We start from the raw sequence: 24933 nt of genomic DNA, 5'->3' as shown, positions 1-24933 counted from the left end.
TTGGTATGTTTGTGTCGTTAGGAAGCATTCCTCACATGTCCATCTGTATATATCAAATTGTTTAAACTATGAAATATTGTTTAAATATATAAATACTCAAATTTATCAAATAAAAAGATAAAATGTGCAACAATTTTGGCGCAAACATGTCAGCCTAGGTTGTTGGTTTGAAAGCAAAACCCCCAAACCCCGTTTGAAAAAAAAGTGCATCTTCTAATATGTCAATAAATGGATCTCGAGAAAATATGAGAAATTCGGAGATCCTTTAGCCATTTCAGGAAATGCTGTATATATGATAATAGTAATAGCTGTTGCTGTTGTAGGGTTTAACGCCATTTTTCAGCACAAGATAGGCTATACATGGCGGCCAGTATTAATCGTGGAGGAAGAACCCAGGAAATCCCCGGAAAGAACCATAATAATAATAATAATAATAATAATAATAATATCATGCAGGTTAGATAATTTCTAATTCGTACTCTACGGAGATTCGAACCCAGGTCCGCGGGTAAACGGCACCCATCGACTTGCCTGCACACACGAGCCCATATTCCCTCACCAAATAAATGATGTAACTCAATAGGTGTTGTAATGACTCGTGTGTAGCAGACACACTCGCATGACGACCTAGTAATGAATTTTCATGCATCTACACAGCATTCCGGATTCCTATGAAAGAAATCAAGGTATATATAATTAATTATAGAGAATTATAAATATACACCAGACAGAATGGAAAGTGCTACCCCTGAATTCCTATAGAAGAATGCTTGATAATAGTAGGCAGAATTAATATTTTAATACAAATAATACTATAATACAGGTTAGAGGATTTTTAATTCCTACTCTACGGAGAAATTCTCTATATTTAATTATATTTCTTGTTATATGCCAGAGAATCCTCAGTATGATAAATTTATATTTATTTCAGTTAGTGGGCAGGCAAATTCCATTTTACGACAAAGGCATCTAACATGCTAAACTATCGCATTTTCAGTCATATTCTGATTGATGACCAGACCAGACCAGGAACCCTAACGTATGCTTTTTGCAGCTCACTGTCATACTGAATGGACATCTCATACTCTTATATACATACAGTGGTCAAAACTGAAGTAATTAATGCACAAGAAAAGAATTCCTTATTCCCTAGGTCGATTAAGCATTACTTCATTTATGATGCCAGTGCCTGATTCAATTACCATTTCTCATCAAATTGGAAGAACCGATTCTCATCAAATTGGAAGAACCGAATAACCTGTATGCGTCTTCTTGCACTGTAGCACTTCCCCAAGGGTGGAGAAAACACAAATACTAACATCTATGCAATCTAAATTGTGTTTGCATCCGTACGAGATTTTAAATAAATACAAAGATATGTGACCAGGTGGCAAATTAATGTTGATAGAAACAGCTTTTGTAGAATAAAATCTTTTATAAACCTGACGGTTCACACTTTTCAAAGATCGCCAGATGACGGGCGCTTACTTGCAGCTGCCTCGCTTGGCGCTCAGCATTAAGAGGTTAGTGTTAGGACTCGTCGGCCTGGTGTCAGGAAAATGTGACTGGGTCTGCGGCATGAGGACCCAGTGCAAGACGTCTCTATAAACTGTCACATTGCAGACATCGTCGCGATATTTCTGAAACTTGTTAAAGCTACGTTAAAAATCCAAAACACACACACCCGATAACGGACTGATTTACTGGTTTCATTTATATGCATACATATACTAGACAAGATTGTATCTAAGATGCTTAATTATAAACAAAATGTGTTGACCATGGATTTTATATGTTACGCAGTTCAAGGCATCAGTACACTGATTAAATTCCTCTTATATTCTTTCTCTATACCTGAAGAAATCTAGTGGATTTGTTAAAAAATCAGATACGCATCAAGACTTCTTATGTTACGCATTGACATGGACGCAACATATCAAGAAAACGGAACTGGTTATGCTGCATTTTATGGAAATAGTTGCATTTGAATTAGTACAAGTGATCGTTTTGGAACCGAATCATACCCGTATATGCTATGCCATACAATATTAAAGTCAAGACTCTGAACTCGGTAAATATTTTAGTCTCTGTTTAGTCTTTAATGCTGCTTTATAATGAATGCAAGTGGCTGGAAAATCTCCAGGAAGGAAAAAGGAAACAGTTTTAATGATTTTCTCATGGACTAAAACAATATACAACATTAACTGGTGGCTCAGTTAGTAGTACCTATCGGTCGCTCCTGGCACAATATATATCGTACTCGCTTATAAGAAGAGTCCACCTGCAAACTGCACTGATCTGGGTCTGTGCGGTTTGTAAGGAATAATCAGTAGCACAAACAGCGTAGATTCTAATCTTCCGGCGCATTATGCTACGGCAGATCAGTATTTTTATTGTTTGCAGTTTTAGCTGTCTTTTAGGCGAGTATATTCATTATTCAAAATTGTTTTTAATTTAATTAAGGTCCTCTGTGTATATCCCTTTAGAAGTCCTATCCCTATAAGCACTGTTTCTACATCTATTTCAGCCCATACAAACACTGTCTGAGTTGAAATGTGTGTACAAGAAGTCTATACTGCCATACTATCGTGTCAAGGAAGAAATCATGAATTGGAAACCCAGACTTTCCATATTATACAATGTGATATTTGATGATGAGGCCAATGTATTAAAAGAATTTGCGATGCCTAATGTACGTATCTCTTTGTTAAAAATATTTATAATTACTTATGGCCAATCAGGTCAACTAGAATCTCTCTCTCTCTCTCTCTCTCTCTCTCTCTCTCTCTCTCTCTCTCGTACGTACGTACACACACACACACAAACACACACACATACATACATACATACATACATACATACATACGTACATACATACATACATACATACATACATACATACATACATACATACATACATACAATTGATCTTGTGTGGTTTAACATCTATCTAGCTTCCTTGAAGCTCTTGAAAAATGGATGAAAACTAAATTTTAGCTTAATTGAAGTCCATATTATTATTTTTCTGGCATATTTTAGCTCCAACGATCCGGTGTGATACTAACAGAGGACACAGTAGGATTCAGTGAGATTCGCATCAGCGAAACGTAAGTATAAATCCTGTACAATGTTTATATAATATTTCACGTTAACATAACATTTCTAGCTCGTACATTCAAGAACAAGTGGACGTATAAACCATGTAAGGAGATATGTAAGGGGCATTGTTCAATTTATGTTATGTCCACTCGATCCTATATCCACATAACATCTTTTGTGAATTTAAAACAGGAATGAAAAGCAACTGCTTAACATAGCCCTCGACATTAATTTTTAATCTGAAAATTATCAATATCTACAATTAGATATTATTATTATTATTATTATTATTATTATTATTATTATTATTCAGTGTCATCTTGATCAATACGACCGGTCCGGTGGCCTACTGGTTAGAGCGTCCGCCTCGGATGCGAGAGATCGTGGGTTCGATCCCAGGCCGAGTCATAACAAAGACTTACAAAAATGGTACTAACAGCTGCCTCGCTTGGCACTCAGCATTAAGATATTAGTGTTAGGGCTGGTCGGCTGGTGTCATGACAATGTGACTGTGTGGGACATCATGCTACCTGTCTGCGGCATGATGTCCCAGTGCTAGACATCACTATAAATTGCCACACTGCAGACATTGTAGCGATATGACTGAAAAAGTGATAAAGCTACGTTAAAAATCCAAATCACAAACTTGATCAATACATGGAAAGAAAACCACACATTTATTTTCTTTAACTTTGGAACCCTCTACATTTTAATCCGCATCAATAATCCGAAACGTTTGTCAAAACCTTTCAATCGTCATGACATTAATTGTCAAGGAATGTCATACCTGATGTGGTTACCCACTTCTACTCGCGCACGTACGGACATGACAGATTATAATATACCCACAAATGGAGAAAAAAATCATCATCAGCAGCGACAACAACAATGACAACAACAACAACAATAAAACAATACTAATACTACTACTACTACTACTAATATTACTACTACTACTACAACAACAACAACAACTGGGGCCCCGAGTGGCCGAGTGGTCTAAAACGCTCTCCGTTACGGATCACTGCCATCTCACCTCTGTCTGCGTGGGTTCGAGTCTCGATTCGGCCAATGTGGGTATGTGAGAAAGCTTGACAGAAGCTTCTCGTGGGTCGGTGGTTCTTTCTGGGGTTTTCCCGGGTTCTTCCTCCACCATTAATACTGGCCGCCATGTATAGCCGTGTGCTGAAAAATGGCGTTAAATCCTACAACAACAACAACAACTAATAAAAATAATAATAATGAAGAATTAATTATTCATTTATTAACACTTTAATAAAATCCAAAAATTGAATATACAAAGTTTTTAATCATCCTTAAAGATACATTCGCATAACAAATAATTTTTATGTGTATTGTATCGCCGCCTAAGTCTCATGGCAGAATTGAAAGGTCATTATGTTACAGATACAAGTGTCGAGTTCAAAGCCTTACACATGTAGCTGGTGAACTGAGTTGTTGTCACAATAGATTGCCCTGCACATAAAGCAAGGACGCGATTTTTACGAAACATGAAACATTTTTCTTTCGCAAATAATTCCAAACATTTTTCAGAACTATGTTTAAAATCTGGTATTGTTTGATGATTGGATGAAAATTAAATGTAGATGATACGTGCTATAAACATAGCCAGAGGCGTAGCGGGGGGGGGGGGGGGGGGCAGGGGGTACATATGTCCCCGGGCGCCAAGGTACAGGGGCGCCAAAATGAGGCTTACAACGTTACATTATAATAAGTAAACAAGGGTAATATTCAAAAATGTGATTAAACGGGGAGGGGGCTGGGGCGCCAATTTTATAGTTCGTCCCCGAGCGCAAAATATCATAGCTACGCCTCTGAACATAGCAGATATTCTAGCCCTTTAGGTTTGGGATACGAACTATCTTTCGCAATCGCAGTATCTCAGATCTTTTCGCGAGAGAAAAAATAAGCTTAAATGAAGTATGGTAAATTAATATGTTAAAATCTCTGATCCCATATACGTTGGAGTGAATGTTATATATATTTAAGTTGTATTATTTGTTGGCTTTTCTTAACTATTATTATTATAATTATGTTATATACATTTATATTTAGTACTTGACCTTGTCCAAATTCAAGTTTAATGTGTACCTGATCAGGTATATTTATTTTGCAAATAGTAAAATACATAGATAATATTTCTCTTGTGTGTCGATTAATTATTCATATAATTATTAATGTAAACACGTACACTATTGTGAGTTAAAAGCTGTAGTCTTGATGTTGTTGTTGTTGTTGTTGTTGTTGTAGGGTTTAACACCATTTTTCAGCACAAGATAGGCCATACATGGCGGCCAGTATAATTGGTGGAGGAAGAACCCTGGAAAACCCCTGGAAGAACCACCGACCCACGAGAAGCTACTGGCAGGCTTTCTCACGTACCAACGTTAGCCGAGCCTGAGACTCGAACTCACGCAGACAGAGGTGAGATGGCAGTGATTCGTAACGGTGAGCGCTTTAGACCACTCGGGCACTCGGGGCCCCCAAGTCTTGATGCTGACTTCAGAATCTTCTACAATTGAGAACTTTATTAATTAAGGGTATTTTCAGAAAATGGTAATTGTAAACAAAGCTGTATCATGTTGTTTATCTAAAATTAATATTTCAGTCCTGACAGCTGAAGAGACATTTAAAATGTCTCAGTGAACTTGATACCAAGAAAGCTACAGGACTTGATCAGATTGGTCCACGACTCACTAAATCTTCTGCCTTTGCTATTGTAGATGGCATAACATTCATAATTAATTTAAGTATTGCAACCTCACCTGTCCCCAAAATATGGAAAACTGCAAAAGTAACTCCTATTCACAAATCTGGTTCTAAGGATGATGCTGATAACTACCGACAATCTCAATACTACCAAACTTGTCAAAATTGATTGAAAAACATGTCCATGACTCATTCATGTCATATTTAACCAAACACTTGCTGTTACACCCTAATCAATCAGGCTTTAGACAGAACCATTCCTGTGAGACTGCCTTGATCTCCCTAACTGATAAATGGCTTCAAGCACTTGACCAAGGTAGAATAATAGGAACTGTATTTGTAGATTTCAGGAAAGCTTTTGACATGGTGGACCATGAAATCCTTTTGAACAAACTGAAAATCTACCAGTGTGATGAAAGAACAATTAGATGGTTTACTTCGTACTTAAATGAGGGAACACAACATGTTTACATAAATAATGTTCTGTCTGAACCTGAAACAATTAGATATGGAGTACCACAAGGCTCAATTCTAGGTCCATTACTATTCATTTTATTTATTAATGACCTACCACTTTTACTGAGAGACTCAATATCATCTACATATCTCTATGCAGATGGCACAACATTGTCAGACATCCAAAACACAAAGCATGAGCTCGAAATTTCTTTACAGAATGCACTAAACAAACTGGAAAACTGGTGCACATGTAATGGCATGGTGGTAAATACTGGCAAAACTAAAATATTACTTATCTCAACAAGGCAAAGAAGGACAAATCTTGATAGTGATGAACTATGTCTGACATGGAAGGATACAAATCTGCAAGTGGTCTGTCTTGATAGACTACATGGTGTTCTGGTAGATAATAACCTATCATGGACTGAACATATCAAACATATCAGTAAAAGAGTCAATTCAAGTTTATGGCTTCTCAGTAGGATAAGATATTTTCTCCCTGAAAGGCACAGAAAACTATTTTATAACAGTTACATACAACCCTATTTGGACTACTGTAGTACAGTACGGGGTAATTTAAATGAAAAAAACATAGCAAAGCTGGCACATCTTCAAAAAAGAGCATTTGGGCTAATATCAATCCAGAAAGAAAGCAAGGAACGTTTAGCTGGTAGGTTAAAAATATTACCTATTAAAGACCGAATCTGTTTGAGAAAAGTCAAATTAATGTACAGGATATCTCATAATAGTGCTCCTGAATATTTACAATCACTATTCCAGTATAGGCTACCTGGTAATACTCCCCACATGCGATCCATGTCTACCAAACAGTATAAAATTCCCAAACCAAATAAGGAGTTATTTTAAAAAAGTTTCCAATACTCTGGAACTCTGCTCTGGAATAGTATTCCAGTTGAGATTAGAAATGTCAACTCTATTTCCTTCTTCCAAACCCAATATATCCAGTGGCTTCAGAGATGCAGCTTAAATAAATGAATTCCTTTGTATGAGGGCCTCAAGGTAGATTAGTTTTTAGCTAACTGTGTTACCCTCTTTAAATAAGGTCATTATTATTATTATTATTATTATTATTGTGTTCATTTAATTTTGGATTCATTTATTATTCATTTACTATTTTACTGGAAATACAAAGTGCTAATCTATATTATTCTTGGACTGGAACATTAATTTGGAATCATAGTGTACTCAGGCATGAGCATTTTGGATTGTGTTTTGTGAAACATCAAAAGAACACACTGAGAGCCAGACTCCTTGACTAATGCTCCGAATACTCAGCTGAATTCTGGGCCATCAACGAAACTCTGAAATTGATGAATGCACTCAACTGTGGCTCCGAAAACATCAGGAAAGCTAAAGGAATTCCACTCATGATTGTGCAAATGGGTCTTCGGCACAACATGTACGTGCAATGCTTACGCTAGATGCGTCAATTTACGCACAGCCAATCTCATCTGATACAAAGGAAACATAGTTGGGAGTGTACCGTTGCACCAAAGGTAACATGTTGGGTGTCCTTGAATGCCCGAGAACATAAATACATCGATATCGAATCAAATAGTTTCCGAGTGTGGTTAACGCGGGTGGGTGTAAAATTCTTTTATGAGGAAGGGTGAAAGACTTTTGTCGATTTGCCTTAGCAGGTTTTAACCCAATCGTGCGTATGGTTTCATTGGTCAGCGCTGCTATGAATGGCCGAAGCCCTGTCACCAACTCACGATATTGCTCTGCATGATTCTTAAAAAATTGTTGCGCGTACTTATGTCAGACTAATCTTTCATCAAATGTGTGATTGAATCGTTCCACAACAGCGTGTTGCTATGTAAATTAGCACGTCCAAGGCGAAACAGAACCTTATGTATTGCTAACTAAACAGCAACAGCTCTGAAAAAATTGCTTCTTTGGATCCATCTGTAGAAGTTGTGGCCATGTTAGCAACGAAGATACATACATACGTTTAAAAGCGTCTGCGACACTTGTTGAATCTTTAGACTTAAACGGATTGGCTTCTTAGAATCTGCTAGCAACATCTACAATGATTATCACCTACTTTCAGGTGCATCCACGTACGCTTTGAGAGAAGCTAATGATCCGCCAGGCGAAATTCGTTGGGTGTACTCACATTAAACCATTAACGGGAAACTTTATTGATGTTTGCAGATAAATTTGCTACAATGCTTGTTTCGTCAACCATGCTTAAGTAATCCTTCGGTTACCTTTCATGTCTTCGCTAACCTTTTAACAGCTGCTTCACCCTTCAATATCTACGCGGACTGTTGTATATCGCGGCCAGGTTATTATCAATGTATGTTTGCTATATTAGTTTAACTCCAATGAGTGGAATGTGTCCTCCTCCATTGAGAATTTTAGCCTGACAACTACCCTGGATGATCTTTCCTATGTTTCTTTTTCTGACATCTTATCCCACGAGTGTGTTGAAGTCATGGAGAAGAGCCACATTGGTATGTTGACGTGCACGGATATCACTTTATGATTCGTACTCGAGATCCTGTCAGTAACATGCGTTAATATGTTCTTCTACGGGTCTCGATCGATTGTTGGAATCAGTTCGTTGTTGCTGTTGTTGTTGTTGTGAGGTTTAACGCCATTTTTCAGCACACGATAGGCTATGCATGGCGGCCAGTATTAATGGGTGGAGGAAGAACCCGGCAAAACCCCGGAAAGAACCACCGACCCACGAGAAGCTACTGGCAAGCTTTCCCACATACCCACATTGGCCGAATCCAAGACTCGAACCCACGCAGACAGAGGTGAGATGGCAGTGATCCGTAACGGAGAGCGCTTTAGACCACTCGGCCACTCGGGGCCCCGGCGGAATCAGTTCGTATATCTAACGATTCCAGTCCCACAATAATTGGATCCAATGATATGCTTTTCGCCAGAGAATTTGCTCCACGGTTCACATTTTTTCCGCTGAATTTGTTGCATTATCCGCTAAAGATCAGCGGTGTTGTGTGACCCGATACTGTAACGTGATGATGATATTTCGTGGCGTAGACGAGCATGGTCTCGCAAACATTCATATGACTTGATGTGCCGCCGCCCTATTATGGGATAAATTTCTGAATATGTTCGCGGATGTCACGTATGAGTAGTTTCATTAAGATTGACCTGAGTAGTGGACCGAACAAGTATAGATCTGGTGTGAACACTTACTTGTGAAGAAATATAACAACCAAGTGATGTATTTAATGTCCGAAACAGAAATAACCGAAAGCAATGTCGTGGCTGATTATGAGAGAAGACGCTAAAAATCTATCAAAGATCGACTGAAATTTCTTCGCGGATACGTAAATGTCCGTGAACGCAATCACTTTGCGACGGACTACACGGATCTGAATATTGCAACTCTAACCTAAACCACACCCCGTAGAAGATGAAGACACTTGCGGCAACAAACACAACTATAGCGGCAATGAAAGATAAACCGGGTCGAACTGTTAGGACAGCTCAATTCACCAGACGCTTGCCGGAGGCGATTGCAGGAATCAACTAAGACATCGGAGAAATTAGAGAGAATGTTGGCGTGATCTCAAAGGCACTTATGTACTTTACGAAAACGTCACAGCGGCAATTCAGAATATTCAACATCGACTACCCAACATTTTGATGAACGAGGTTGCCAACTCATGTTGAAAAAACGTCACATGTAAATAATGTGTGGACCAAATGGGTGTGCACGGAGATTACTGGGTGTAAAGAAAAACCTCTGACGATTAGTGGCAATATTATAATCAAATACTAGGTACATTTCAAGCCATAGACTTTGATCATGGCAGCGCAATGTTATAGATTGTTTATACGAATAGAGGAGAGAAAATTAATAAAAAGATATCCCAGGCGGCAATCAAGTCCACCAGATCTCGAAGGTGAGGCTCTGAATCTCCACTGATGCTATTTTCCAGAACCCAACTCCCACTCGAACATTTAGCTACACCTCCACATGCAACATTTTTCAAAGTCTAAGAGCAAAGAAGCAAAGAAATTTTCAACAGCTACAGCAACAGAATCGTACATCTACACACCAACTTTCACTCCAGCTTAGATCGATAGAAGTATTTGTGAGATTTCTAAAAGAACAAGACGAAGTAAGAGGCACTAGCGCAACAAAGTAAGAAAAGAGAAGTCATTTGTGGACTGAGTTACCCCCAAGCACAGACATTAGAGTCTATCAGTAAAATGGCGGAAATTCACAACACCCTCCTCTACTCCCACTTAACACAAGATAACTATCTCTCGCGGTTACAAATCAGACCTCTTGATGACTCCCTGCTAAACGTTGTATACTAGTTGGCCACATAATGTATGAGGATTGATCATGATTGGTTCCCTGATAGCTCTTCTTCTATGCTAATGACTTAAGGGTCAAGACAATAACGTCTAAGTCTCCAAAAGTACGAAATTTTATTTACCAAATGCTACTGAAAGAAAATATAATATTTTAATTTTAATCTCAATTGCTTCTATTTTGTTCTTCATTTTTAAAATACACAATACTCCAATGGTTGCATTCACTAACTATAATGGAACTGCTAGCATCAAAAGAACAGCCACATAGTAGTTGAAATATCTGGGATCGTAGGAAGTTCATCGATTGGAGATCAACTTCGATGATTAGTGTCTCGAGCACCATGAAAAGCAGTTACACATCCTATGACAGCAAAAATGCCAGAACCGATTAGTATACTTATCAATAAAACTGCTCAAGAAGATTTGTCTCAATGAATGAATGCAAATCTGTGAAACGAAAGCGGATTACGGTTGCCTCGCAAAAGTATTAGTCAAAATGTTAAGTATAAACAATGGCGCAAATCAAAGATATATATCTGATCCCGCGTTCGATATGTGTTGAGAGATCGAAGACAGCAAATTACCAATATTATGTATGTAACGGTATGGCGCCAGATGCAAAAAGGTCAATATAATTTCAGGTTCATGACCCATCACGGTATTTAATCCAGACTGTTGACGAATGTTTGTTTTGAAGTGATGTTAATAAACCCTTGTATACACTGAAATATAATCATGTTAATAGCAGAATAAAAACCAACAATTGGGTTGTCCGAAAACAAACTCGAGACCGGCCTGCATCTCGTGTGTGATGTGAGAGATGAGTTATGGGTTGTAGCAGATTTTGACCTAGATCATTATATTCTGCATGAACAATTTACAAATCTGTTGCGTAGTTATGTACACCTATTTTATAACAGACCCCATTTATTGATACGTGCTAGATCTAGCGTCCCATGCAGCTGCTAAATACGTGTTTCTTTATGTCGCACCCACATTCGAACTATATGAAGTTAGGTGATTTGGGACAGAAGTGAAAAAGATGAGTTGTAATAGGAATCAAACAGACTATTTAAAAGGCTGGACATTAGTTTAGCGTTCATAGGTGAAGTATTCTTTCTATTTTATCCTAAGTTTACAGTTGTAAACTGTTTTCTTAAATTCTGGATATTGTTTTCTATTAAATTTTGACTATGATACAGAGCCTGGATATCGGATGCTACCATCCCGATGGCGAAGAAACTGTCCAAGAGGGTGGAATTTATTACCGGCCTCAGCACACAACAGTACCCTATCGTAAGCCATGCAGAATTCTTCCAGGTACACACAAACACATGAACACATACATGCACTCACACATACGCACCCCCTTTTATATGAGTTAATAGATTCACTAGTTTGCCGTATTTTTAACTGTTGAATAGACGATTGATGACTTTCCAACATGCTTCTTTACAGAACTACTGAGGATCTTCTTGAACATGAGTAGGCAGCTTCAACATATCTATTTCAGTTTCAGTTGTCATTCAGAAATTATTTTTTAAATTGAAAAGTTGATATGAAGACTGGAGCTAATTGAAAACTAGGCTAAGTTTGCGTAAAAGATGATTTAGGACCAATATATTTTGTTAGGTTGAGACATTCACTTATACTCCAACTCTCTACCATAAGCAGGTTAATTTGCATTTCGACTGATTGAATTTCCGTTTGTAATGACTGTTTTTTATGAGGAAAAGATCGGCGCATAGCTAATTAACAATTCATATATATTAAAGGTGTGACCCTGTTGTTAACATCCTTGTGTTGCAACTCTGTGACCTCTATAATCAGCTCTCATATCCAGCAGGTGCTTGGTTTGATGGTAGTCCATACATGCTTTGAGCCTTTGCCAGTGGTGGAAGTTCTTCGATTTTCTTCTTTATGTGTTTTCTTTCCTACATTCCATCTCGCCACTACGTGCACTGTCGAGAATTGTATACTTTATGCATGTTGTCAGATTTGCTAAACACTCGAAAGAAAAACAAACGACAACAAGGAAACACACATGCACATAAAACAAACAAATATACTAAATGATCATAAACTAAGTACAGAAACAAAGCTAACAGATTTTGTAAAACTAAACAAACAATTTAATTATCAGTTGATAAAATGAAAATGTAAGAGGATCTTACAGCATTATGAATTATTTCCGAAATAATCCTGGAAAGGCCAAAGGAATGGAATGTGCCGAAGAAATATCAGGTCCAAGAATATACTGGTCCGCCATCAGTCGTGACGTGTCAAAATGGCGTGGTCCAGAAATTAATTAAAATAAATCACAATTATTCTCAAATCAAATTATAGTGCAATGAGCACTTTCTATTTTCACTGAATAATCCAAATAAATGCGTATGCAGACTTGATGTCTCAACGAGAACATAAGAAATAAGAATAAGAAGACTGACCATTCCGATCTACTTACATAAGGGTGAAAACTACGACAGGTACATTTCCACTGCTGCTGGGTGACAAATCGCAATTTCTAGCATCGTAAAAGAATTCACATGATTTAATCCATTCAATATGAATTAACTTAATTCTTTAAGATTCCACCTGACTGACATGTCTAGTGGGATAAAGCCCAAAAATTGTCAGCATATTTACTAATAATTCTGTTATTAGCAACTGTTAACACGCACGCAATCATGTTTATAGATCATATGCAGTTTTAAGTTCTTTAACATCTTAAAACAGACCAAAATCCAGCTTAGATTACTATTAAATTTACATCCATGAATAAAGAGATTTTTAAACAAATTATAGATATGCATAGCATTAGGTTTAAATTTCAATTTGATAGAGATATATGCGTCCAGTTTATCAAGTATTAAAAAGAATACAAATCAATTTCTTGCCTTTTGGATATATTTATTAACATATACTGTAATGTGATATTTATTATTTCAGATCGTGAATTACGGATCAGGTGGAATGTACGAGGAGCATCTGGATCCCTTTGTAAGTTTATGTGCAACATGATATTACGTTCCACTATATTTTCATATGGTCCATATTTGTTATTCTTTCCACCATACTTACCAGCCTTTCACACCTGCATAAAATTGGTTTATTAAAATATTTTATCAAATGGAAATGAATTAAGTAAAATACTTACAGTAAGATCCCAACACGTAAGTTGAATATGTTCAAAATAGAAGAAAAAAATTACTTTAAGGGCATTTAGATGATAAAAAGTATATAATATTTGATGAGGTAAATCTAAAAATTTTCTGTCATTCTTAAAGGGAAATACCCATGTAGTGTTATTATTACTGTTGTTTTGTTAGACAAACTCTGTTATGCATTAAGAGAACTCATTAACAAAAACTGATAAAATACATTTTTATATCACCATTTTGTATCTAAAGTTGCTTCATGCAACCCATAAATAGCATGGCTCGGTTGAACATTTATTATAAATATTTGTACATAGTTGCATATAGCTAGTGTTATGTATATTTGATTTAATTTCTATTTGATTTAATTTAATTGTTTGTTTGTTAGTTTTTTTTAAATTCCATTACATGCTATTGTAATGTAACTTTATTTAATGGATTCGACTTGGTCCAGAAATTCATTTCAGTTCTGTTTGACCTGACTATTTTTTTTTGTAAACAACTAATAATAGAGACTTTGTATCTAATGCTGGCCTAGTTTCTAACATTGATTCTGAAATCGGCGAGAGTTGTAGTAAACAACTTTTTTTAAAAAATTATTCTTTCTCAGAGTATGATTCATAAAGTGGAATCGATGCCATACGTGGAGTACGTGATAAATTGTATTTACCAATTAGCTTTTTCCATTGGATCGAACCACATCTGGGCATCTGTTTTGCGTCGTAGCTATATTTATTATAGATGCTTTGAGAAAGACTAGTCATTACTTGCCTTAGCACTTGAGAAGTTAAAGTGTGTTATGTTGTGGCCAGTTTTCGGGCTAATTATTTTATTTTCTTCAAATTATTTGGATTCCAAGAGATTATTTTTCCCTGGAAATACTTGTGTTCTAAATTAATTCTTGGACAAGGACAGTTATCGAAATTTACACATAATTCAAACACTGGAATATTATATTCTGTGTTTCAACAAAGAACTGTTGACACATCAGTACGACGCTGACCACATCATACGTCATCACTTTCCATTTTGGATTTCATCTGGATTCGAACTCAGTTTCATTAGGACCTTTTTTTACTAGGACTTATTTTTTAAATTCTTGAATTATTCTTTGATTATTTTTGGATTTGATTCGTAAAATCGTAAGTTATTTTTCTCATTTTTACCTTGTTTTTTTCTTTCTTTTTTTCTGGGAAATAAATTATTTGTTAAATTTTACAAAGCTTGTTGTTTTCGCCCTTTTCTTGTTACTTTTGTAGGAGCCTAAACACGTAACACTAGTTCTTTATTTATGTCTACAGAACGATGCTCATCAGACATTTAACGTGTATCTTTGTTATCTAACCCTTTAAACATTACAGAATATTAAGTATTTCGCCTAAAACACACTGGCATATCGTAATACAACTGAATTTGATATATGCAATTAATGTTTATTCTTTGATAATGACATGTATTTTTAATATTGTTCATAAAACAGTGGTTAATAACAAAATCATCCAACGCGATTATTGATTTTTGTATAACCATCTAAACTTTTTTCTGCTGTTAGTTGTCTAGCATTTGTTCTTCTATCTTAGCTTCTGTGAAGTTGTATAATTATTCCAGCATGGCATATTTTAGTTTGTCATCATTAATGTCATATGTAATATGTTCATCATAATTACAGTATTTCACAAACAAAATAAGGAAAATGTTTGTCTTTCCATGGCTTGTGATTTCAGCAATCACATAATAGAAATCTGGTAATAAGAGGTGAAGCTTTGCATTTTGTTGCGTCTTTATTATGAGTGTCAAAATCATAATACGTCGTTACATTAACGGATGGTTTCTACATAACCATTGAGTTTGTACAATGTTAAATATTTTTCTATGGGTTTTACATAATTTTTTCTTGTTGGGATTTTTTATTTCTGCAAACATATTTTATAGTTCAATTATTGTCACCGTCGAATTGATATTTACATACATCAGTAAGCCCATAACATAATCGGAGATTAATTTAAATTTTGATATTTAATCATACAATTTCAATGCACAATTTATTGATGATGCTAATACTGGGATAACACTCAATATTACAAGAACATTCAATTTACTGGTACTGCAACTATACTTGCAGTCCACCCTATGAGGGTTGTTATCAGCAGAAAACTACATAGATACATAGATACATTGCATACATACATTAGATACATACATACATACATACATACATACATACATACATACATACATACATACAAGTTTTCTATAGGCAAAACACAAATCCGTTCATTAATCGATAATGAGGCAAAAATCTCAAATTCACATTATAAGCTATTATAGTTATCGTTGTTTTCTCAACAGAATCAATCCATATATATTATTCACTAATAATGGTTCAGACAACACTTTCCACACATCAAAGTTACATAATTACCAAACACTAATATCACGCTGATCATAATCACAATATATTAACTATGATATGTGTTCAATATCACTGTATAGTTCCTTTCTTTAGCATATAATATCCTACTGTGTATATACCAGGTTATAATGATATATTAGAATGCATTGATTCTAGAACTCTTACTATTGCTCCGTTTACAGAAAGCTCTGTTAATTCTTTTCGCATATGCAGATACATGTAGATACGTGTATTTAAGTACATACGTATATTGAAAGAGTAGTCTTTTGATTTCAGGGATATTTGATGTCATATGGACATGCTTTCAGACCAGCGGATCCACCAGATTTACAAGGAAGTGGAGACAGGATTGCCACCTGGTTATATTATGTAAAAATAAGCAGAAGCTTGAATTCCATTTTAACTTTTGTTTTTCATTACTCCCGTACCTCTTTTCAATGCCGAGTTTACTATATGAAAATGTTTTCAGCAGAACGAGAAAAGGTTTGAGCAAGTGGGTCCCAAACCCTTCCAGTGTGCTCTGTTGAACATTTGCACACAATAAACATAAAGGATCATGATTCCTTCATGATCAGTTACTCTGTACTTAAATTATAGACCATACCATTCATTTTTTTTTCACATGTTGCAGCTGTGGCATTGTTAGTTCTGTCCGTCCATCCCTAGAAGCTTGTTAGCAAGAGAGTGCAACAACCTTATAGTATAGAAAAATTAAGCTTGGCTATCATACTCTATTGGACATGTATATAAACTCGTAATTGGGATTTAAAAAAACAACACAAACGCTACTGAAAGAAGTACTTTCTCTTAGGTTTGCACATTGAGAGCACCGGTGTCTGTTACATTTAGATGACGAAAATTGTCTTTTTTATTTTCGGTCTGTATAGCTCTAATTATTAATTCTTGCAAATTCTTGGGTCTTCTATAAGCGATGATTGGTTTATTTTTGTAAAGTGATTTTACGCTGGTTTTACAAAAGAGGTATTTTCTCTTCGTGATAACACTAACTGCATATCAACTGATGTGATTTTCTGATAACCTGTAGAAAATGTAGTATGCAATATGTTGGACAAACATTTCAACAAGTTTCTAAGAGAATGAATAATCATCGCTTTCATATACAAATTATAGAGATCCTCAGTTTTCCTCTAATATTTCAACACACTTTCACACCAATAATCACTCTCTACTCGATTTTTGTTTCATGCCAATAGATATTGTGCATGGTGACAGGAATAGACTCATAAAAGAAATTTATTGGATTCATAAGTTAGATACTTTGTATCCTAATGGACTTAATGCCAATGCACTATATAAAATGGTATAATTTAAATTGATATATTGTATATCCTGTATAACAATATAATTATATGCATGACTGTTTGTCTCTATTTTATTTTATTATATAATCTCATTAGTTTCTCATTTTGCTTGCAAATTTTGTTAACTTAATTGACTTTTAAGACACAAAACATGCTTACAAATTGAGGTGAAAACACGTAAAGTACAAAAATTTAATCTGGTATACATATTTGTCTGTAGTATACAGATGATATCGTTCAATATCCATCCCAGTACAGAAACTACTCAAGATGCTATCCATTTTTGTTTTTCACCATTCTGAGCTTTTCTCGACACACATTTTGTTAATACAATTTGGCCACAACTTCATGAGGTAGGCAAATGAAATTTACTGTTATTGTTGCTATCCATATGTGGATGACCTGAATTGATTTTCATGCTATTATGGAATATCTTCACATTTCTAAAAAAAATATTTCAAAATTTTGGAAATCACATTGTTTGGTCTGCGTTGGGGACATACGTGCTTTACTAATGCAAAATCTAGTGTTATGCTTTACAATGCAATAGACTATTCTTTCGTGCCCTTAATTAAATCTTTACATTTGTCTAAATGTTTGAGTTGCTGAGACTTAAAACTTAAGGTCTTTCGTGGGTTTTTTTTTTTACATAAGAGAAACCCCTATACTTCAGCAGAACGAACGTGAAATCGTGATCTTTTCAATACAGCTTACTTCACAGCATCATACAAGTCAAACTAGCTGTACCAGTTTGATCATGCATGAGTGCCACATTGAAATTCTGGATGACCGAAACAGAATCATTTTCTTTAAAAGCTAATTGCCTCTGTGAATATTTTCGACCGCCTGAAACTCTGCTCAGTCAGAGTTTTAAGCACTATTTGTAACACCCCCGAAACGAGATCTTAGAGAGGGAAAGAGGAACATACCCGTATATTAACATGAAATCCGACAAACCTTTATAATAATAATAATAATAATAATAATAATAATAGATAGATAGATAGATAGATAGATAGATAGATAGATAGATAGATAGATAGATAGATAGATAGATAGATTAACATCAGCGCAAGTTAAAACCTGAATTCCTTGTGAAGTTTCCCTATAGTATCCCAAATGATGTAATTCATTCTATAAAAAAAACAAAACAATATTAATCTTTCTCTTGACTTGGATGAAATTTTAGTTGTCATAACTCATTGAATTGAAAATGGTTCATCTTCAGTAGATAATACATTCCTTTTGTTCCAGTTAAGTGATGTTAAGGCCGGTGGTGCAACAGTCTTCACCAACTTGAACGTGACTGTTCCTGTGGTAAAGGTGGGTATAAATTTATTTTATAACTTTTGGAACGTCGATTTTAATTATATGTACGTGAGCCTAAATTGAAATGCCAGAAACGGCTTGTGTAAAACGTATTGACCAATATAAATTTGCAGGACAGGCCACAGTTTCACTTACCGTCTCCAAAGTTCTTCCTCAAATTGAGAGTTTTGAGTATCATTCTTATTGTTTGTTAATATTATATATTTGCACAAAACATTCAGCAAGCACCAGAAATTTGGATAGTCATAAAATCTAGAAGTCTTGTTTCAGTGGAAGAATTACTAAACTCTTTTTGCAAGATTCAAATGTTTTTTCTTCATGTATCAAATTTGAAACTAAAGAGTAATTTTGTACCCTAGTTACTATTACTATATCTGACAAAAATATTGGTGCCATCTGAAGTATTATAAACATACTAATGTACATTCTCAATTTTAGAAATGTTTAGAATTTTGTACAGTCGAAGCTTTAGATTTTGACTTTAAGGAAAGTCTAGAGACTCGAACTTTGATATGATGACTGCTAGTTTAGCATATGGGATATTTATATGATTTTGTAATTGATCGATATGGGATATTTATATGATTTTGTAATTGATCGATATGGGATATTTATATGATTTTGTAATTGATCGATATGGGATATTTATATGATTTTGTAATTGATCGATATGGGATATTTATATGATTTTGTAATTGATCAATATGGGATATTTATATGATTTTGTAATTGATCGAACCTATCATTACTGCTGTTTGTTTGCCTTTTGAAATAAAAACCACAACGAGATTTTATAATAAAAATATTCTTTTTCTGAAAATGAAGTTTCATGTCCTTACCTGCACGTTCATTCTTTCCTCATACACTGACCTTTGTTCGTGCACTATTCTTGTTTTTCTTCTGACATATTCTTTAATTTAGAAATTATACGAAGAATCTCATTTTGTTTCTAAATCTTATCTAACTTTCATTAAATCTTAGAATATATGTATGGAAAAGAAACGAATGCTTGTTGATAATGTAAAAGACTAAAATTTGATCTCTCGTCCACACAATATGTCGTTACATTAAATCTAAACCATTAGTTGCATGATGTAAATATCATCGTGTATTATTTCATGTCTTTGGTGTACAAACATTAAATTTTTTAGAGATTCGTGTAGATGATATGTAACCATTTTTAATCACGACCTTAACCGAAATAGAAGACTAATGAACATCATCGGCCGGAGGGTTAATATCAGTCACAAGATACGGAATCTTAGCAGAACGTATCGGTCTTTTCGCAGCGCCTTGTCGATACTTTCCTTTGTAAGGTAGACAATTCAAAATTTTGGCAGCAACTATTTATAGGACTAATCTTCAGATAATAATAATAATAATAATAATAATAATAATAATAATAATAATAATAAAATCTCAAGAAATCGTAAACCGATATTTTGCCTTCATTTCTCTGTTCATAAGTTTTCCAACGGCAATATTGCAATCGTAATGTATATTTACTAATTTAGGAAAAAAATTCTTTAAATGAATCACTCACAATTAAAAAAGGTAAAATTTGGATTATGTTTATTTTTTAATCTTGTGTGGTCCTTGCATGAGTGAAAGCCTTGTGGTCCAAGTACGCGTGAAACCATTGTGATCCATGTTCGAGTGAAAGCCTTATGGTCCATGTACGAGTGAATGTCTTGTGGTCCATGTACGAGAAAATGGAGTCATATCAGGCTTTTGTGGAATGTGAGGCAATCAGTACTCTCATGTAGAGAAATGGTTTAATTCTTTGGCTCCTTATCTATGAAGTCACCATTACGACACCAACAACAAATCGGGAGATGGGGAATCTATGTGAAGTTTTTCAAACCATTTTTAATAGACCTTCGTTTTATAATCCTATTCTTAATGTAACTGTAATTTAGGGTGCCGCCGCTTTCTGGTACAGTATTGATAGAGACGGGGATTTGGAGCAAGAAACTATGCACGCTGGATGCCCAGTTCTCTTAGGTTCAAAATGGAGTGAGTCATTCTTAACCATCATTATCGTTGTCGAAAATTACATTTCAAAGATTACGAAAACCAGGACAAATGGTTTAATATATAAAGTAGATATAATAGGAAAAATTAGTAGTGGTAGTAGTAATAGTACTAGCAATAGTGGTACTAGCGTCCAGACTGGAACCGACATCAAGCTTTAATGTTCATGTTACTTTCTCCACAATGTATTCGATTTGCACTTTCATTAGAGTGATAAACGTTTGTCACAGATATATCCTTAAAATGAACTGAAATTGTTCGATTTACATAGCATATAACATATATATGGCTTCCTAATTTTGACCCATGTGATTTCTTTCATTTTATTTGGTTTGTGTTTGAATTTTAAGACGATATTTATGCAAAAAAAGATCAGCATATCAAATTGTATTCAAATCTTTTTTTTTATCTGACTTAATAATGTACTCTTTCAGTTTCCAACAAATGGATTAGGGAGACAGGCCAGATTTTCCGTCGTCTTTGCGGGAGAACTCCAAAAGCAAGAGATGATGTGTGATATGGATATCGCCGCAACTTTAATTTAACATTAAAAAAACCAAATCTTTCTTCCACATACACAGTAATTTGTTTTTCTTAATAATGACAATAATAATAATAATAATAATAATAATAATAATAATAATAAAATAATTAAATAATAATAATGAAAATAATAATAATAATAATAATATTGTTATTATTATTATTATTATTATTATTATTATTTGTGGGTGTATTTCGGGTGGTGTCGTTCTCAAAATATGCATATATTTAATAAGAAATGTTACAGATAATGTTGCTGTGAGAGATGCAGTTTGAAAGAGGATTACATTTTACGCTAAATTAAATCAGATTAAACTACATCAAGCTTTATTAAGCAGTTTAGACAGCAATTGTAATATGGATATTTATAGAGGAGGTGTACAACTTTTTTTAATGCAGGTCTTGAAATATTTTAGCAGATTTTAGATGTTACTTTTTAAGGAGATTATTCTTTACACACGAGATTTGATCTATACACTGGAAAAGCGAAACTAACTAAGCGTGTCTTATATTATTCACAAGTAATATTTGTCATTTTCGTGGAAGATTTATATTTAAGGTTGGCTTGTTTTCTAACAAAATTATCAGTATATACGCTTTAACGTTACATTTTTTTTCTCAAACTAGCCGAATTTAGAAATTTGTGTGGGATGATTTTTTGCACATGTGGTATATATTTAAGTGGTTTTTCTGTATTTGATTGACAAACATTATTAAAATGGACATTACATTGACATTATTCCTGGAAATGAAAAGTAGCAAAATAAGAAAATGGAATTACTCGAATCCTTGTGTATAATGTAATGAACTAATCAAATAAACTTAATTCCTTTCTTTCTTTACTTGCATGTTTTGCCATTTTTTTCTTCTTCAATCCCCGGGCTTTTTAAACAGTTTAACAGCCAGAGCTACTGTAATTGCGTCTGTCTATCCGGCCATTCTCCCGTCGTGGCAACTTCTCGTGTTTTAGAAGAAAACCTGCTGGAATACTTCCTACTGATATAGCTTTGTACGACGTGCATCTTGTTTTTAGCTCTGCGTCTCCTGGCAATAACGACGGCGAAAAAGGTTTAGTACATAAAATGTGAAATGATTGCTTCGATGTTTTCTTAATAAATTTTTGTATATGCAGTTTATAACCATTTTTTGTATATGCAGTTTATATGATTTCCATGCCATGAACAAATCATTAAGGCATGCAACTTAAATTGACTTCTGTGTTGAATTTTAACAATCACTCACCTCCACCTCATGGACGTGACCTCCTTCGCAATAACTTAGGAAATTATTGTGACCCCTGCTCTATAACTAGAGATACATTTGCTGGGCATGAATATATACATTCAGGTATTTAACCACGATTGACTACTGGGTCCGTCCTTTGTCCCAAGGGTTTAGCCCTAGAGGCATTGATTTAGTGGGTTGGTAGGACAAGTCAGTCGTGTTTAGAGATATGTGTCTGATAAACATTGTTAAATCTTCAGGAATCAATTTGTTTATTCATTTACAATATATTCCTTTGTCAAAGACAATTTTATGGTTGAAGATTTTAAGCATGTGGACTCATCGTCATACAGTTGGTGTGTCATTTCCGGATCTCTTGAGTACATTATTTCATGTTTGAAATACGTGTGCATGTTTGAGAATAAAAATATTGCCTCAGATCTGAACCTTCCAGTGTTGTTAATAAAACAAAACAAAAAGTACTAAATTAAAAATGACAACTACAAACCATGACATTACCAGACGACAAAAAACGCAGACATTCGTAAACAAAGCGACTATTTTTGCAAGTCGTTGTGGGTAAAACATTGTGGTAACCATGTTATAAGCTCGTTCGTACATCCCTTTCAGGGGGTCCAGAGTGGCCGAGTTGTCTAAAGCACTAACCGTTACGGATCATTGCCATCTCATCGCTGTCTGCGTGGGTTCGCTTCGGACAATGTGGGTATGTGAGAAAACATGCCAGTAGCTTCTCGTGGGTCGGTGGTTCATTCCGGGGTTTACCCGGGTTCTTCCTTCACCATTTATACTGGCCACCATGTATAGCCTGTCGTGTGGTGAAAATGGCGTTAAACCCTACAACAACAACAACAACAACAACATCCCTTTCATCACTGAAAATGTGCAAGAGACAACCTAATACCAACCATACCCATAATGCCCTGCAGACACTTACCAGGTGTCTCGAAAAGTGTTGCACCGATTAATATAGGAGTTTCCGTGACGTTGGTCATTCTGTGCTAATGGTTACACATCTAACTGAAATTGATATTCATTTAACTGCTCAAAACTAATCAGCTTTCATGTTGTCAAAGTTTTTAGATATCGTTTAATTTTGTTATGGTAGCTCATATTAAAATGATATATCCACTTGACCGTGTGGGGAGGAGGACACTTTAATAAAGTAGGCATTGTCGTACTCAGTGAGCATACTAAGATGGTTGTTTAACCGTACAAACGAACGCTGGGACTACAATAGATAATGCTTCTATGAAACTAGTATATTGTAGCACTCTGGGTTCCATGGCGAAATCCACTCTAAGGCCATTTTGTAAATATGGCATTCTGAGATCAAGGGAAATTTAGTGTGAAAAGGTCGATGGGATTAATGTTGGATTTCATACGATAATTTTTAATTTGGATGTCACTGGGTTTCTTTTGTTGGAGCTCTTGTTGCAGCTGCAGCTACTTTTACCTTTGCATCCAGGAGTTCGGTGTCTAGTTGTTTGGCCATCCTGATGCACATGCCACTTCTTTTGACGAAGCTGCATCGTCCTGGAATATGGCCCAGCTCCTCTAAGAGGTGTTTTACTCTCTTTAAACGCACCAAGGCATCTCTCAACCTAACACTCGTGCTCTGTGTCAGTTCTTCTTTGTTTTTGGTCTAGTGGAACGATGAATGATTACATGACGGGCGAATATGTGCCTTCATATGTTCGAGAGGGCGACGTGAATGATGATTTATTCTTAATGTTAAATAAACCGAGAGGATATAATTTCAAGAAAGTCCATTTGGTCTTGTCAGTGTCTTGCTCTGCATTCCTTAGAGGAAATCGGTTCTTCTGTTAATATATCTTTTTCCCTAATTTGTCTCTTTGTTTCACAAATTTCGAACAGCAGCTAACACGTAATCACACTATCAGCTGCATCAGTTTCATAACTAAAGTAACTAAAGAGAACTTCATCACGTTAATCACTGACCTGTTATAGTCTATGCCTGGAAGAGAAAAACGAAATGGAAAGAGAAAATAAGACTTTAAAAGAAGAAAAGGCATTGAAAGAGAACAAGAGGCTGCAGCTACAGAAGTAATAGTAAACACAATATCAGCTCCAGCAAAAACATAGTTAAAAGTTTCAGCAATGATCGGAGTGAAACTCAGCAAGAGCAGCAGCGGGAGAAGTATAATATATATATATATATATATATATATATATATATATATATATATATATATATATATATATATATATATATATATATATATATATATGCAATGTACATCTATCCATGCTT

At 35.1% G+C, this 24933-nt stretch overlaps 1 protein-coding gene across 1 annotated transcript in view; it reads left to right on the top strand.

The window, feature by feature from the left end:
• Positions 1-23080, top strand: part of LOC149803431 (prolyl 4-hydroxylase subunit alpha-1-like) — a 35558-nt gene extending 12478 nt beyond the window's left edge. The window contains exons 6-13 of the mRNA XM_089953137.1: positions 2528-2692; positions 3040-3107; positions 11820-11937; positions 13567-13617; positions 16465-16557; positions 18765-18833; positions 20759-20855; positions 21308-23080. Of these exons, the coding sequence (XP_089809263.1) occupies positions 2528-2692; positions 3040-3107; positions 11820-11937; positions 13567-13617; positions 16465-16557; positions 18765-18833; positions 20759-20855; positions 21308-21390 (744 nt within the window). The 3' untranslated portion in view covers positions 21391-23080. The remainder of the gene's footprint in view (positions 1-2527; positions 2693-3039; positions 3108-11819; positions 11938-13566; positions 13618-16464; positions 16558-18764; positions 18834-20758; positions 20856-21307) is intronic.
• The last annotated feature ends 1853 nt before the right edge of the window (positions 23081-24933 follow it).

This window comes from Sinohyriopsis cumingii, chromosome 3, assembly GCF_028554795.1.
Source record: "Sinohyriopsis cumingii isolate HCF-2022 chromosome 3, ASM2855479v2, whole genome shotgun sequence".
NCBI lineage: Eukaryota > Metazoa > Mollusca > Bivalvia > Unionida > Unionidae > Sinohyriopsis > Sinohyriopsis cumingii.
Note: the sequence above shows the minus strand (reverse complement) of the source record. Positions and strands in the feature narration are given on the sequence as shown.